Source organism: Triturus cristatus, chromosome 12, assembly GCF_964204655.1.
Source record: "Triturus cristatus chromosome 12, aTriCri1.1, whole genome shotgun sequence".
Lineage (NCBI taxonomy): Eukaryota > Metazoa > Chordata > Amphibia > Caudata > Salamandridae > Triturus > Triturus cristatus.
This window is the reverse complement of record NC_140595.1, coordinates 140161776-140180617: the sequence shown is the minus strand read 5'-3', so window position 1 is coordinate 140180617 and position 18842 is coordinate 140161776. Positions and strand designations below refer to the sequence as shown.

The following is an 18842-nucleotide window of genomic DNA, read 5'->3' as shown; positions in this document are numbered from 1 at the left end:
TTCTCAACGTCCAGACCCCCCCTCATCCCCTTCTATATGTGATGGAGCTATGCATTGGTTTACTCAGACTGTACGTCCTCCGCCATTAAACAGGAGAGCTGTCCCCCTATTTAGAGCTCGTGCCCCGTCAAGGAGTCAACCGAACCATCGTTAGTATATACAGACTTGCCAGTTTCTTCGACAACACAGCAGTGCTATACCTCACTCATTTTTAAAAAGAACATAAAGCACTATTTCTGGAATGCCGGAATTATACCAAACTGGCATCTGAGGCTCAGTGGGTAAACCGTTCAGCCATGATGTGTGTCTGACAGGAAGCCACGAATATGACTCCCTCAAGGGCAGCTGAGACTTCTCCTCTCCAAGGTTGCTGAGAGGAGCACCATTCAACTGGCTGAAGAATCGCCGAGTATTCACCAGAGGGTCAGATTAATTCAAGCTCTCCACCGTCCACCACTTTTAAGATCAAGCCTGGGCAGCTCATGCGCTGCTCTGCGGCAAGCTGTATTCTGGTATGGAATAAAAGCCCTGCCCACTCTCCGCCCATATTTGTCATTGCCCTTCCTAAATGCTTGCTTCTGATACGTTAATAGGTTTGTTAGTCCCTCCTTAGTACAGTCTTGTCTTCATTTGTAACCTCCCATGAGCACTGTCCCTTTTACTTCAGTTGTTACACCATACGTCTTATTTAGTCTGTAAGCACTATTTTTTTTAATGAGTTTCTCCTACTGCAGGCACGATATGCTTTCCTGCAACATTAAGCGCGCCATGCGCAATTTCACTTTCCAAGCAGCCCAGGAAAATAGCAGCCGCTTCTTCGAATAGGTCTTGCATTTACAAGAGTTTAAGCTATTGGCATTGTAAATGACAATGCCTCCTTTTATTTATGTGTTAATTAGCAAAACAGATAAATAAAAGGCATTGTCATTTACAATGCCAATAGCTTAAACTCTCACAAATGTGTGACCTATTGCATTGCAAATGCTTGTTTGCTTAGTTCACTGTGCTTTAGAGGTGCCCAAACAGTCAATAGAATGAGAAGCATCGTGGCTTCAGTTCCATCCTAATGCCTTCAAGAAGATGGACTCTCGCGGCCCCTCGTCCAGGCCACACTGGTCTTCCAGCTATCAGACACCAAGAAAGCTGGGCAATCTCCTGGTTCAGGTTGTACATAGCACTGGATGCCCGCCACACTGTGAGTCAGCCCTCCTTTCTGACCGTACAGCCAGACCATCTTAGTTGACAGACCAAGAGAAACAAGGAATCTTTTTCTCCTCCTCCGCATCTTCACAATTGTCGCATTGGTTTGCACGCGGCTGATCGTTTTACTACTGCCTGAAACTCCTCCTTTGCTTTCTAAGTCAGATATAAAGTTCTGAATACATAAACATTACATTTAAATAAAATCTGGCATCTGCTTATGTAACATGCTCAGGGGCCTGAGTAACACTCAAAGGGCTTTAACCGATACATGGTCCGGAGAACACCATATCGGCTTTCCACCATTGGTTTCAATGTACAGCATTTGTACAGTAGAAAATATAAGGATTCCATGCGCAATATGGTTTCAATTGCTTCACTGTAACACAAGCTTCTTCAAGGATCCTTCATCACCAAACCTACAGCAGCACACGCGCATGAACACCCGGCAGGACCACAAAGGACAAAGCGTGAAAGAGAGCGCAGGGCTCGGAGAGCTGAGTGACAGCTGCGCCACCAGGAAGCTCTGGGGATCAGAACACAGGAGTACCCTTCATGTGGCTCACTGCATGCGCAACAGAACGTGTCTAATGAACACATGAACTGGTACCTTCGTCCGCGTGGGTGCTGCACGCGGTCCTCCAGGGAAACTGAAACGGAGACAAAAGAGGCACATACCAGCAGCCCTACGTCTCCCATATGCCCCTCACTTCGAAAGGCGACCTTGTGCATCCCCCACCAATGCTTAAATTCAAATACTGCTAGAAAAATATTCATATGCGTACATACACACTAAATATGCAACCATCTCTACTACGCCTTTCTGCTTCACTCCATGTGTCACGCACAGATACATGTCTGGAGAACAACACTGGGTCTCATGCAGGATGCCTAATAATTCCTACACAAACAACATTATGAAACATACCCTCATTTAACCATGCATAGCTATCTGATTAGCTGCTTGGTGAACCACCCAGAAGCACTTTTGGGACTTGTTATGTGCAGAGAAGCGCTATTCAAATGCTACAATTCTATTCAATACAGGAGTCTCGAGCCAGATCTCCTTATTTATTACAGAGATAAAAAATCTTCAGGCAGCATGCTCTTACTTGTAACTTAGCATTAAGGGTCACAATCTTTAAAACATGGCCTCAGGGCTATACCAATGACAGAGGCGCCCTACACAAAAGCCAATAACTTAACAGTATACCTTTACCAACAAAGCCCAGCACACTTCACATCTCACACAACATCCAAGTGATCATAGCATGGTGATAAGAGCCCATGGCTGCATTACACATCTCACCAATGCTTAGCATCACCACACACCATGTGCCAAGTGTCAATCAATGTTATCCTGATCTACCATCAACACAAAAACAATATGCAACATACTCCTACACCATACAACACCAGGAAGACTGCCCAAAGCATCATTCAAACAGTAGCTTGCCATACAAAAATAGCACTCTTCCCATCCAAATCGCCACACAGGACTAAGGCCACAAGGGGGTGTCCACCTACTTTTCTTCATAGCCGCAACCAAGGAGGATCACTGAATATCTTCATTTTAATTCCCACCAAAAAGGCACACGTGACACAGATCGCTCAGCCATGGGGTTGAACAGAATTAGAAATCTTATTATTTGAACATAAATGACACCACAATCAGGATACCTGCATAACACCTGCTGGAATTTGGACAATGACTGTAAGCAGAAGCAGATGTCAACAGCGACGTGGAGGTAAGGAACTCTAAAGGCTACGAGGGGGGAAACACTGGTGCTGGAAGACACTGGAACCAGTGACATTGGGCAGGCAGAATGTCCAAGTGAGAAAGAATCTGAATTGTCCAAAAACAAAAAAACTGTAGCAACAAACTAGAGCTAACTAAAAAGGTACATACAACAGATTTGTCCCATTTGCTAGGAATAGAACAGGAAAACTAATAATAATCATCCTCTTGATTATAAGGCTGCACAGCATCTACAATAAAGCAGCACAGCCACTTATACAGCACAACAAATACTCTTTTCATCACTTATTTATATCTTAGAAGAGCAAAATGACCACACCATTCAGTAGACAGCAAATCATCCACACCAGAAAGATGACAGATTAAGAGGAGGTTAGCAAGAGGCAAAGCTTGATTTTGAAGCGCGTTACAAACACAAACTAAAACCTACATTGTTCCAGCACGCATATCGAGCATGTCACAAGACAATACCACAGAATACATTGGTAGGGAATGCCCACTCCTCTACTACATTATTCTCACTCAGTTGGGCCATGGTAAGTTTGCAGACATCCCTCAAATGCGAGGGAAAACTAAGTACGAGAAATACAAAGAAGCAAAGGAAATTGCGCAGCTAGCACTAGAGATAAATCACATACCATAAGCATATTAGGATGCAGAGCAACAATCAATATTACACCATATTTTAAGAATCAATGAATGAATTGTGTCACTCTAAAAAGTATGCACTTGCGCTGAATATGCTATTCTACTTCAAGCCCTTTCTAACACAAGGTCTGCAGTTCTTCCTTGCTAGATCATTCTTTCCGGTTTTGCATATTTTTTCTTCAGATTTCTTTTCTTCTTTTTTAACATATTTACCTGAAGAAACATGCATGCAGTGTCTGTGCCTATCAGCACCGTATACACGCAATAACAAACAAAACAGCCCAGATTTTCAATAATGAGATGTTGCAGCTTAAGAAGACCACTAAAATTATTAGGACTAAAAAAAACGTATTATGTTAATTTAATTTTGATTGTTTGTGCAGTACACACATGAAGTTTAGCTAGTTCATTTACAGATGGAGACTGTTGCTATTGTTGCATGATGACTAAACTGCCGAATACTCTAAGGCTGACAAAGCAGTAGGAAAGTGTTTAGCAACTAAATAAATCAAATGAAAAAACACGTTTGGACGTTAAACAATAACTGTGCGTATTCTCAGCTAATTTACATCTTCAACCTGAAATCATGTATCTTAGTACCCACTCATGACTAGGCACTCAGCAACTTAACACGGAGGGTATCATTTATGTAATCTTCATACCCTTGTTATGGTATAGTCAAAAAATTAAAACAGAAGCCAACTTCTCACCTTCGCCCTCTACCACTCATTCTCCACCCCTTCACAACTCTGAGTCCAACATCTCAGCACTAAGCTGCACCTATTTAAGTTCTCAAGTGTTCCCTGATTTTGTTTACAATGCTCGACGGACACCAGTTTGGAAGCCGTCCTCTGCAGTTTTTTCTGATATTAGCCGCTAAAGATATATAGTGAAAACTGCTTACTGCAGTTCGCCACAGGTTTGCACGATGGCATCATGAATGAGTTAATATGGAGTCCAGAAACTTGCTCCCCAGAAGAATCCACCTGGGGTCAAGATGGCGAAGCCTAAACATCATCAAGTTTGAACTAACTGATGAAAATCACTTTTGTCCATTGATGTATCGGGTTTCTGTGCATAATAAAGAAAGTAATTTAGGACGCCGGGGTTGGTCATGCAAAGACATCCCACCAACTAGACAATGAAACTATGACACACACACAGTTTTGGGGTGAAACCAAATTAACAGTGGATAACAACTAGGAGACATTAAAATGTCAGACTCTCTCTACCTTAACAATTGGTTAGTTTGTTGTATTTTCTGTGAATAGTTATAGCAATATCATATAACAATAGCAACAATAATAAGAACAATAAGAACAATCCTTATCATAAGAATTGCACTGATGTCAATATGAGCAGCAGCTATATGAGGCCAAAAGTGTTGCACTGTGGCAAAAGTGCAATGAGTGGCAGTCCACAGACCAGACAGCAGACACAGTACAACAGGGCCGCCAGCTGAAAACCTGGAGTAACTAAATAAAACACATTAAAAGATTATTTTATTTCAAGAGAACACTGCCATGTTTGAGCACAGTACTACAAATGTTTGGCGTCTGATAACAAGCATGCTCGATGGGTTTTCGAGGACAATTTTTTGAGTGAAGCACTAGTGAAAGCTGTGACACCATTTATCACTAGTGTACTTTACTGGATGGTTGCATCTCTAGTCTCTCTTTGAATGGGCGGGAGGGGAGGGGGGTCAGGCATTCAGTAGCCTTTTTCTTACAAATATAACTAACTGGCAACACATCTGCCCAGCAACCAGATATAGAACACACATTCCACTTTCCTTTGCATGGACCGCACTTTAATTAGTTTCCACAGTCGCAGTTATACCCTGGCCTTGACTCTGCATGGCTGTTTATTCCTGGGCCTCTTCCAAAAACTTTCTCAGCGACTGTGCACTGTCCCTAGAGAGCAAACCGAGCTTGGTTTCCTGCCGAAAGGGACTGTCACAGAATATTAGCGTAAGAAAAGTTTAACGGCGCTTGGTAGTGGATTCTAATGCTTAAAAATAAGAAATAAACAATTTGCATTTGCATACCGAGGTGTCACTCCCCAAATCAAGTATTTCACCCGCGGTGCGCCTGAGGTGCCCGAGATTTGCATATTTACAGCTACTCTGGAGACCTCAAGATGGGGTTGAGCACTGACCCCACTGCAGCTGTTAATGGTGCCATCGAGCACAGGTACAGGTCCTCTCAAGGCGCTAACTAGGATATCTAAGTGCTGCTCAAATGATAATATGGGTCTAATAATGTTTTGCCAGAATGACCTCTGACACCCACCGGTAAAGCACCAGTCGTGAACGGTGGTACTGCACTTACCTATCAAACACCACTTAGAAAAGAACCCATAATGCATTCCCAGATATCGATAGTGCTGGGGCCCGGGAATCCAGGTGTGTAAAGGGGCCACTTCACCACCGCAATGATTCCTGTATTTTACTAACATATTCGGAGTTTGTGGGCCTATATTTCTACTTGAATTTAGGCCCTTGCTACACTACTGTGCCTGGACTCTTGGCAGGCATTACTTAGTGGTGGGGGTTGTAACGGATTCAGGCCGTGTCCTATAGATATTACAGTTTACATATCCGGAGACCACGCGTATTTTGCATTCTGCACCCACGCTGTAAACATAAGTAACCAGGCCATAGGTTCTTCCCTTCGCAGCCTCGTGCCCCACACGTGGCCGCCCCTTCGACGTCAGCGCGCACCCGCAGCGTAACAGCTCGCGCTCCGCTTCGGAGTCATGGCGCCCAAGTACCTTGACGGGGACTGAGCGCGCGGAACTCTGAATAGGAAACCCTCCGCTGCACACCGAGCTACCTTGCAGTGACCTTGAGACCACAATAGACACTAATGATTTTATGGTCTTAAAAAGAAAGCGAAAAGTCAAGCGGTTTACATGGAGCCGGCCTGCTGTTCATCAGCGTCTGATTGCACCTGCCACCCCCACCTTGAGCTGGCCTGTAAGTGCTGTGAGGCAAGGTTACTGCGTTCGGTGGGGACGAAGGACGCACCGCCTGCCGCCCTGCTCCCATATGCCAGAGAGACTCCCGGCTGAAGGACAGCCATGGTGACTAACAGGCACAGCTTCCATTGGAAAACATTTCTAATGCTTCACTGTCCGACCACAGGGGAGCCAAGCAGTTTCCCAACTGGCTGAGCAGTGAGTAGCTGGAATTCGGAGCATTCAAGACCACATCTCCTGCCACAAGTCCACGCCTTCAGCTAACAATGCCACTCGCAAGCCCACACAGCTCGTCTGCTTGTCTACAACTCCTGCTGTCCTGTACCACTCCTTTTGCAAGCAAATTACTCCCTCGTAGCCACCATGCACCATCTCCCATGACCATACCACAACTCCTGATAATATGCAGCTGTTGCTGCTGGTACAAACACTACCTTCCTGCCACCAGGCAACATGTTCTGCAAGCCCAGAGCACCCACAGACACAAGATCACAACTCCAGTCGCAATGCTATTTCTCTGGACACATGCTTACACCATCTGCCAGACCACAATGCCTCCTACTGAAAGAACACACCTTCTGTCAGTCAGTCAGTCAGTCAATTACTTTATTCGATACTTATAGTGTAAGATCATAAAAGTACAGATGAATACAGTTTAAAAAAACAGCAAAAAACAAATGAATACATTAAAAAAAACATCAATCAATCAGTGCAGAAACAGAATGATATACACATCAGTGTAAGTAGAAATAGCAAAATAATAGCAGTAGTAATTAAAAACTATTTAAAATTCATTTAGTGGTGTCGTATTGCCGCCTAATCTTCCATGATTGAGTTAAAAAAGACGCTACTGACAAGGAAACCATGGGGTTAGGCAGGGATTGTAAAAAGAACATTGGTACACGACATTGTTTAAAACGAAATTTGCACATCAGGGGGAGACTACATCTTTTACAGGGGTACCTATAGAATTTACATAACAAAAAAATGTGTAAATTTGATTGTACAGAAGAACTGTCACAGGGACAATAGGGTAAGTCAGTTATAGAGTAAATGCCTGCAGGATGTGCCAGCATGCACGGAACAAGATTTAATCGGAATCTGATTAAAAGGAATCTATGACGCACGTTTGATACAGTGCATAGGTATGACATTATCCCTGCCTCAGGCTTCGGACCTTCAAGATATAGCTTTACCAATACCTTTGTACAGTTCGTTTGTAATCTGGCATCTGCTCTTTGTTTAAAGGAACGGGCTTTTACTTCCCGCCTTGAGATGCTCATGCAATCCCTGGGATTAGTACATAGGCGCTCCAAACCTAAAGCGGAGAAGGTTGATTTAATATATGAAATCCATGGAATTCTATATGCATTTTCCATGGATAAACAATCTTCAATTAGGTTTTGGGTAGTCTGAATAGACTCCCTTCTCCAGATGGAATGCCACAAAATTATTGGTGCCACAGAGATTGTGTCAGGCAGATATGGGACCTCCAATTCTGTATGGGTATTAAAGTTGGAGCAGCTTACGGGAAGACTCAATAGCTTTTTCCAAAAAGTGTCCTCTATTACTCGAAGGGGAGACGGATTAGTATTACCCCATATTCCTGCCCCATAAGATGATACCGACACTGATTTCGCTGCGTAGACCTTTCTTACCATGTCGATAGGCTTCGCCCCCAATTTTGTGATGAAAGAATTGAGAGCAATGATACTTCTCTCTAATGATAACCCCCTAATGGCGCGCATACGGGACCATGATAGCTGCCTATCGAATGTTACACCGAGGTATGAAAAAGTATCGGTGTGGGCTATTTTTTTCCCGGCAATATAAAAACTCGGAACCTTCCTATCCTTCCTTCCAGGGGTTAAAATAAAAGATTTTGACTCATTAGGTTTTAGCCCTAATTTTTGCATATAGGTTACATAGATGTTTAGTAACTTTTGTAGGGCCAAGCCCGTACGGGCAATTAACACTGCATCGTCAGCGTATAGGAGGATTCGGGTGCGAACGTTGTTAATTTTTGGGGCGTCTAGTGTAGAATACGTCAGGGGTGCTTCTACCCCATTGGTGTAGATAGAGAAAAGAAATGGGGCGAGTACGCAACCCTGGTGAACTCCTCTGTTAATTAGGAATGCCCTGGTGCACTCACCTTCTCTCCCGTATCTGACGCAGGCCATAGCTGAAGAATAAAGCTGCCTGATAAATAATATATTCGCCCCATCTATGCCCGTTTCCTCCATTATCCTCCATAGGTGTTTGTGTGCCACACAGTCAAAGGCTGCGGACAAATCGATGAACACCAGGTATATTCTACTAGACTTTGCTTGGGTATACTTGACGATTAGCAGGCTAAGATTAAGGCACTGGTTTGGGTACCCATACCCTTTTTAAAACCGTATTGGACCGGAATTAAAACATTGCTTTTGGCTGCCCAAACCTCTAAACGATTCAGTAAAACCCGCCCCATGAGTTTGGCCGTGCTGTCCAACGATATGGGTCTATAACATTTAGGTTTGGATTTCTCCCCCTTCTTATAAATTGGTATCAAATTTGATTACTTCCATGAATCTGGTGGGCCCACTTTTGCAACTGCATTAAAAACATTTCTCAACACCAGACCCCACAGATCTGGCTAATCAACGAAGAAATCTATGGGAGTACAATCCGGTCTGGGCGCTTTATTAATAGAGCACTGGATTAGGGCTTCTCTGACTTCATAATATTCAAAGACCAGTGGTGGATCATTGAAAGGGGTCACGGGTACATTCTGTGTTAACACCCCTTCCGTATTAGGATCGAATATACAGGAAAAATACCCGACCCAGGATTCCTCATCAACGTGACAGTCCAATGTAGGACCTAATGGAGATTTGAGGAAGGGGGCGTTAATGATAATCCAAAAATCCTTGTAGTTTTTTGTAATAGCCGCTTGGTTAAGTTGTTCCCATGATTCCTCCTTCAAGATTTTAATTATTTTTTTCCTGGCCTCATTGTATTGGAAGCGGAGTTGCTTCACTAGGGTTTTGTCTCTGGGAGACACCCCCAGGGCCTGGTGCAAAGCTGTTAGTGATTTAATGCACACACGATCGAACCATGTAGGGCCTGCTGTTATGGTCATCGGTTTCTTCCTAATGCCGTGGTCATTTGGGATGGGTTAGAGGCAGGTTCTAAGCATGTTAAAATGTCTGTCTTTTTTTGATTATCTGTGGGACAGGGGATGCTTTATCTGCTAGGGCCCATTTTAGTGTTATCCCATTAGCTTTTGCAATCACCGGCTTAATATGCGTTATCTGTTCTGTTTGAGTACCTGCCCATTTCAATTTGCCAGTAATTGCAGCGTGATCACTAAAATTTAAATAATTAATCTTGCAGCCAAAGATTAATTCTTTAAGAGGTTCCGCTGCGATTATGTAATCGATTGTACTACCCTGGGAAGGCGTACCGAACGTGTTATGCAACTTACCAGGACAAGTATCAATCGGATTACAAATCTCTAGGTTATTAATCACCAGAAGTCTATTCAGGGATTCTCCATACTGATTATGGTTAAAATGATATAGGGGATACCTTTCAACGTCATTAAAGCCGCATGCTGCTGAGTTTGATAGCTGACAACAATGTGCATTAAAATCGCCCAACCAAAGTATTTTTGGGGTGATTTTTTAAGTGCTAGTGCAATTGTTAATATCTGTCTCCACCTGGTCTGCAGCTTCTTTCATGTCACCTGAAAAGTTATTACTATAGAAATTAACTAAAACAAAAATGTCTTCATCTGGACCTTTTAAGAATAATAAATGAAAAAAAAGGGTAAACATTATAAAATGAGACAACTTCTACCCATAGAGTGTTTCGTAACAGGGTTAAAATCCCTCTGCTAGCTCTGCCTGAACATGATGCGAGGGCAGGGGTATAGAATGAGCGATAGCCATTCAGGTCCATCTGCCCAACCTCCCAAGTTTCTTGGAGGCAGATCAGGTCATATGTAGTTAGACACACCTTCTATCAAAATACACCTTCCCTCACTAGATCACACAATCTGCTATTACATTGCTAAGAAAACAGCCTCTGGCATCCATGTTTGCGTTGGAATTTAATTTAGTCCTCAAAAATTCAAGTCCATTACAGAATATGGAATCAGACATGGCTCCTTGCCTAACGGACGATAGATGCGCGTCGGTATGCTCCGTATTTGAAATGGAATATAGATCATAAAGTACGACATTTGGTACTTCTTATTAGATGTGAATTGCTACCATTAAGGTGTATCACAGGGGCTTGGGAAAAAATTAGTTGAAATGCGCGGATGTGCAATCTATGTTCTCAGGGAATCCAAGATTTTGATCATGCTGTTTTTCTATGCCCTATATCGCATACTACTTGTTTAAAATTTTAACGCTGTTATTTATTCACTATGGTATCTTTAATGCTAATAAAGCAAGTGCACCTTTAAAAAAATCCAGCTAATTAAATTACTTGTTTTAAAATTTTCCATTTTTTAGCAGTTTTATAAAGTTATATTGAGCATGGATTGATTTCTGATTCAAGCTCATCAGTTGATGTTATTAGTCTTATGATACCCCTATTTTATTATGCTTCGCTGTGAGAAGGGAATTTTTCTTGTCATTTTCAAAAGCTATATTTTTCATTGATTGATCTCTGATTTGAAGATATTTTCATTTGCCTATGAGTTGACGTTATAAGTTCTGTGATATCCCACTGCAATCGTGCTGCCGTAAGGAGCAAGGGAAATGTTTAGGAAACGTAAAGACTTGTTTTAAAATCTTTTAATCTTTTTATAAGTTCATTGAGTAAGTTATTGAGCAAGGGAGAGATATTTGTTGTAACAATTTTGTTGTCGTCTCAAAAATAGGACTAAACCAATAAAGGATTTTATCTGTGTGTCTTGCTAAAAAACACAACTGAATCACTCATAATTTCAGCCACTTGAACCAATATTAAGACATTAGATCTTACAACCACACATGATGTGTAACTCATATTTGCACCAAAGTGGCTAGTCCTTGCACTTCAAATAGATGACGTAGATGGTTAAGTCGTGATAGTAGGCGAGGCAATAACTGGTCTAAGAAACACCAAGTAAAACAAAATGTTGAGTGAAAGAGGAGTGTAGTGATGTACGGATTCAAATAATGTAATATCCTCCGGAAGAGGCGTGAGATGGACAAAAAAGAGCAAACATCCTTTTCTTCACTTGCACTTTAAGTAAGCATACATAAGCACACAAGTTAAATATTAACAATAGCACAAAATGATTGTTTATTTTGCAGCATGCCTAGCTTTAAGCAAAAAACCTAAAATTGTTTTAGCAATCGCCCTGACAAACAATTCACATATACACATAATATATATTATGAGGACTTAACATCAAAGCCAAAATATTCTTTAAAAAAACACTCACTGGGGAAATTAAACAAAATCATCAACGTCCAATGATTCCTACATTCAAAAGGTCTTTGGAAAAGGAATCCACATTCCAGGTATAGAATCTATACTGACATTCTTTTATTGCCATTTTATATTTGTAGAGCAGTGGTAAACAAATATTACAGTTGTTTAGTAACATTATAGAACAGTATGTATCCTGCCACATTTTCATATCATCCCTACTGTCTTTTCACTCGGGTCGACAACATATATTATCTTACATATTATCATTATGTTGTTTAAGCGTAGGCATGATAGTCTGAGTATATGCATTTTATATCGCGGCACAACATTTAGCATGTATAGATCACTGTATTGATCTTATGTCTCACTTTACCACATTTTTTTTTAACAGACAATAAAGCATAAAGCCATTTCAATCATACTACTAAAACTAAACAGTCGGCTGCAATTCATATTAAGATGACATTACTGGTGTATGACAATTTAGAAAACCCCAAATTTGTAGTGTGGACGTGGGCTATATAATGTCTGTGAAGTATATGATAAGTTGTATCTTCTGGACATTTATCATTTAGGTCCCACATTAATACTCAAATTTTGCATTTGTGTACCCCAATATATATTATATAAAATGTGATACACCATATTGATTACTGACAGTAGTACTAAGTAATGTAAAAGGTCAACGCTTAATCTTTATTAATCTTGCCTACTTTAGCCAAGGATTCATCTCATTGTTCTGCTATTGGTACCTTTATAAGGCCCTTAATTTCTTCTAGGTGTAACTTTATTCTCTGCCTATTTAAGGAGCTTAGACTGACAGCCTTTAATAGGGGGCGGGGCACTGTGGATTTCCACTTCATAGCAATTATGCACTTCGTCATCTGCAGCACAAGATCTAAAGGCCGACATTACCAGTCTCAGGACTTAAGAATTGCCCCAGCAGGCAGCATTGAGGATTATGTATGTTCTTGTGATCTGTTCTTCACCTCAAAATCTCTGTAAGTTGTGTCCAACAGTCATCTATAACTGAGCCACCCTCAAATATGTGCCAAAAACCAGCCCTGTCCCGTGTATATCTTTGGCAGTTTGCTGTTGCAGTGGGGCACATCTTACGTTGTATGGTTGGAGCCACATATGCTCAAAGGAGGATGTTATATTATAGTTACAATGGCCAATCAATGGGATGGCATGAGGGTATGGTATTATATAATTCCATTCTTTATCACTGACACATTTTCCCAGATCAATATTCAATCTATTTTTGGGGGGGTTGCGTGATCATGCATATCGTTCTGCAGGGCTATATACATCCAAGTAGCAAAGTGTCCACTCTCAACCATTGTGTGGACAGTATGTGCTCAAGGACAGCCAATTCTGTATTACAGTATTCCAATTTGTTTCAAGTGAATTGATAAGTCTAGTGTATGTTCGGAATTGTCCTTAGTGTATGCCAAAACTACTCATGAGGGATTTAAATTAAAGAAGCTGTCCATTCACGAACAAATAGCCCATTGTAAATATTCCTGCTACGCCCTAAGTCTTTAATTTTTCCAGCAGTGCAATGCAACCCTCAACAATCTAGGGTACAAGGCAGCAGATCTACCGTTACCATACAGCATATTAAATAATTTACCATCCTGTATCACATCAAGAGGCAATCCAGTCGCAGGAGTGTCATGAACAGCTAACCAATGCATCAACCACTGAAGCTGGTACACCAAATAATAAAGTCTGATATCTTGAACCACCAATCCACCCCTATCCTTTGGGGCATTCAATTTAGTCAGTGCACATAGTCACCTACCTTGACCCCTAACGGATCCCCTAAAATACAGTCCAATTCCTTAAAATTAGCTTCTGCCTACACCCCTAGCTTAACTAATTAGTAGCGCACTTAGGACAGCTTTAACATCTTTGTGATAGCCATCTGGCCTATAAGAGGTAATAGTAATTTCTTCCAAAAAGCAACAATAGCGGTGCATCGATTGCCCTCCAATACATCTTTATTAGCATCAAACACTTACATTTCCATATATCTAAATGTGTGTGGTTCCCATGCGATGCCAGCCTGTCTGAGTGATGTCAAGAGGGGGTGCACCCTTCACTCTAGTGTAAATACAGGAGTTGGACCATCTTTCTGAGCTGACCATTTAACTAAAACTCTTCATGGGCTGTGTGAAACATGAATAATGGAAACCAATTATCTACCAAAAGAAAAGTAAAATGTCGGATGATGCTATGTGACAATAAATGTCATTTTTGGACTGCTGTGGCCCTATAACGTGAATAGGAAAATTTGTGAAAGGAGACCTGCACAGTATAAAGCAATTCGATACATTTTCAGAATACACAGAATTGTCCATTTTTATACAGTGCTTGATGCGAACGTTCACGGTTTCAAGACAATTTGGTAAGAACAGAAATCGGGCACGTTCTTGAAAAGTGATTGTTCAATCCTTCATCACATCATATGGCCAAGCAGCAGAAGTATGAAATAGAAGTTCTGTGTCCCAGTCCCGGTGGTTGGAGGTTTTCGTTAATTCATATATCTTCCTTTACAAGCCTTGTAAGGAGGCAGACTGCTTGAGACAATAATAATAATAATAATAATACTGCCATTTATAGAGCGCGAACAGCTACCTCCGAAGAGGTGTCCCGGTCCCGGTGTCTCCTCCAATCATAGAGGAAGTATCGGGTTGACCAATGCCACAGCCCAATGGAAAGTTATTTTTGATGATTCAAACTGTTGCCGGCTAGACATCTGACCATTGATGCTTCACTGCAAACAATACGGAGCCAGGCTGACCAGGAAGAACAGAGAAACCACACTTGGCTGATCGAATCCCTCCCGCAAAAAATATTCTTAAATGTTACACTTTGTGGTTTCAGCAAACACTTTAATGCTCTGCGAGGCTTGGCTCTCTTAACATCTATCTCAATGTTACACACAGTGAATACAAAATACGCCAATCCGGACTATACATTGGTGACATTCCAGCACAATTATTGTGAATTCAACACATACAAAAAAACAGATAGTTCCTACACATGGATAACTATGTTATTTAAAGCAGGACAGTGTAGTAGTGCAAAACAACTGAAGATCATAAATATGTTTCCTGTAGATATGTTTCCTTTAATGTTTTTCCAGTATAAACAACTCTGACCACCCACTCACTACCTTACCACCAGGAACATTTAAGAGGAAACCTGGCGAGAGTTTAGGAAACAAACTAACAAGTTCCTAATCAAATAGTAAGAATCCATTATTAAGGCAGTTTACGCACTCCATCCTTGCACTCCCTGGGCCACTCCATCCATCAGATTGACTCGACAGGTTGTGGCAGGATGCAGAATCCTTCTCCTAACGAGGACGCAATTACGGAAAGTAGATTAATTTTAATACTGAATAACCACACTGTCTGGCCCTTACACTGTGAAAGTAAACTGGGGTTTGGTTAGACATCAACTGTATATCAAATGAAACACATAACATTGGAACTGCAGGTATTGGAGAAGACTGAGGGACACCATGCACAACAGGGGATCTCCGGATGGATAATCCTCATCACGGCATCACTCAAGCATTCCGGCGACTTTCTTTCCAAACGTGTTCGGTGAGAATTAAGAACAGCAATACACTTTGGCAGATTCTCACGAAATATATTTCCACACCACAGATTCCAGGGGTCAACTATTTTAGATACATCTCAGTCCTGAAGATGGTCTCATCGACGCAAGTCTAGAGACCGAAACGTCGACACAAACACTTTTTCTTCCAAATTTATATTTATACCGAGATTGTTAGAAAGTGTTTACAATTGGAATTGTGAAGGTTAAAATATCTAACTGCTGCCTTCTTTTTTCATTGTACGTATTATTTTGAGTACCCTTTATGAAATTTCAAAGATAAAACAAGATTATTTTTACACCCGTTTTTTGCTGCTTATTTATAAAATATATTGAATGTCTCTTGAAGTAAAAATCAAGGATAAAAAGGATCGCGTTTGTAACAGAGCACTGCTCTTCAAGGTTTCGCTTCCTACTGCCCACCGCTGCTTTTCTCAGACTCTTTCATTTCAACATCCTATTTGCATGGTGGGCTCATAGTTTCCATTCCTTCACAAACTATATCTAAACTTTAATCAGATGCCTCACTCTTTCCAACACCACCACTCTTTACCATTGCTCAGTTTGATATTAGAAACGTTCTGGAATAAGCCGGGGACAACTGGATTGGAAAAACTACGATTCACCTGAACCTTCACTGCTTGACTGTACATCTATGCCAACAAGTGCTTGCAAGTTAAGGCCTTCACACCTGTAATTCATTTGCAGGGAGGACTAGAGCGGGGCAAGAGGGAAGACACCATCAGGCAGTATCTTGCAACACTGGCAAGTTTTTAAGCTCTTCAGCCAAGTACATAGCGGTAATGGGAGGGCTGACTAAGATTGAGGGTATTAAAAAAACATAACTATTACTTTAATATTTATAGCAAAACTGCATTCTGTTCATTAGAGGTCAACTGATCCGATTCTAAATTATTCCAGGGACTCTCTGTATAGTGTAGAAATGACAAAGCAGAATTTGCCCTGCTCGCCTCCTCTGTATATACATTACATAAAAAAGCTTTTCTAGTATTAGACACAATATCATATCATATATAACGGGGAGAAGGTGAACTCCTGAGTGTGCTTCAAAGTTGGCTTCTTCTAAAAATTAGAAGAAGCTATTCAAGGCTGTCCTGCTTTCCTAACCAACTCTGCAATGGACACAGCAGATCAACAAGCCTTTCTACTATGTTTGTCAGAAAGTGGGCAAGCTGATAAAGTCATTTCCTGCTCGTCCCCTTCTAAATGATTGATTCAAGGCAGCTTCTGGAATCACTAAAAAACCAATATGGAGAAGCAGTCCTACTCCCTTGCCTGCTATGTAGAAGACTTTAGACAAGAACTACCCTTTGAAGGTCAATATCTTTATTATGTCAACAGCAGAGCACGGAAGACAATTTTCGGAAAAAAATTGCTACCTTATCTGGACTACCCTTCCCGGTAAAGCTTACATGTCGCAATTAGGGTAGTCCTCCTCAACAGGTGTCAAAAATCATGAATTTGGTAGATGCTGTTTCAATATACAGTTTTGAAATTGTGTCTGGAATCTTGTGCCCTATATGGTCCAAGAAAATTTGTGAGTTGTCTATTTTTCCCTAAATATTTACAGGTTAATTAGGCAGAAGCAACACCAGGCCTGAAAATCTTTTTTGTGTTCTGGGTGTATTTTGCTATAAATAGTAACAAAAATTATTCACACTCCTACCCCATGTAGTTGATATCTGTACCAAATATATCATCTTCAATCAATTGCGAGTGTAAATTCTCAATGGGAAGAAATACCAACGAGAGAAAGTTTGAAGAACAAATTTCTCACCTCGATAATGTCCGCATTGGTCCGGCTCTCGTGGGGCTCGTTGTACTCTGTGTATTTCAGCAGCACTTTGTCCATATCAGTGCTGGCGTACTGGAACAGCTTGTTCGAGTGGTTGAATATGATGAGCGCAATCTCACAGTCGCATAGTACGCTAAGTTCATAAGCTTTCTTCATCAAGCCAAACTTTCGCTTTGTGAAAGTGACCTGTAATTAATCCAGCAAAACAATTGCATTAGAGGGTAGAATGACAAAACAGGGGAATTTTAGCTTTTCAGGTGTCCACACCTATATCACAGGTACATTATATTTTGGGAAACTTTTTCACGCCTAACTTCTTAAAGAATGCAATATTTAATTTCATTAACGCCCATTTGCACACTACAAATCCAACAAAAAACAGCATTCTAAATATAACAGTTTTCTAGAAAGAACCTATTACAGGAGATGAACCTAGCACTTTATGCTTTATCTTTCCAGTGGAGCAAGACTCAAGTACATGGCAGAATTTTAAGAAAATGGGTGTCACCTTGAAGCACAAAGTCATACCACACGTAAAGAGGCTGTGAGGTCAAACTACTAGCTAAGAATTATGCATTGTGTAAGTGCTAATTATTAATAACAACAAAAATAAATCTAATTCAATATGGCATTTACATATTTGATCTACTGATAGGCATGGTGATTCCAGTTGTTTTGGCATTAACATTCCTATAGTAGCATACAATCCCCCAGCACACGCAAGTTAATCAGATCGTGTATATCAGTAAAAAATTAAGCAGTAGCTTTCTTCATTTCTTGTTCTTTCTTGTTCTTTTGTTCTACTGTGTTACTTCTTAGCCATACAAAGCCAACACTTGTTTCGTCGCACTGAAGGGAGGATTGTCCAGCGACTTCCTCAGGGCTATCGCTTCTTATATGGAAACTTTTTGTCGGTTGTAATTCCATCCCATGAGACTCAATAATAAAAGTGAAAATGATAAGTTCTTGCTATACCGGATTGTAAATCAGTCCAGTACTCGTTGCAGGACAGATTCGGCCTCATATATGTGCCGAACCGGTACGAAGGTGGAGGCTTTTCCCATACTCCAGATATGACCAGAAACTAATTTAGGAAAATATCGGACTGAAAGGTTCCAAATAAGAAGCGATAGCCCTGAGTAAGTCGCAGGACAATCCTCCCTTCAGTGCGACGAAACACGTGTTGGCTTTGTATGGCTAAGAAGTAACACAGTAGAACAAAAGAACCAAAGAACAAGAAACAAAGAAAACTACTGCTTAATTTTTGACTGATATTCAAGATCTGATTAACTTGTGTGTGCTGGGGGATTGTATGCATTTTATTGTGTTGCCACTGACCACATATTAGGGAGTAGGGTGGTTCTCCCTACCTCTTTAACACCGCCGCCATTAATA

At 41.1% G+C, this 18842-nt stretch overlaps 1 protein-coding gene across 7 annotated transcripts in view; it reads right to left on the bottom strand.

The window, feature by feature from the left end:
- Positions 1-18842, bottom strand: part of MEF2D (myocyte enhancer factor 2D) — a 415917-nt gene that overhangs the window by 105777 nt on the left and 291298 nt on the right. For all 7 annotated transcript variants that reach the window (XM_085638243.1, XM_085638237.1, XM_085638242.1 and 4 more), the window contains one exon: positions 17430-17633. In XM_085638243.1, coding sequence (XP_085494369.1) covers positions 17430-17633 — 204 coding nt within the window. The remainder of the gene's footprint in view (positions 1-17429; positions 17634-18842) is intronic.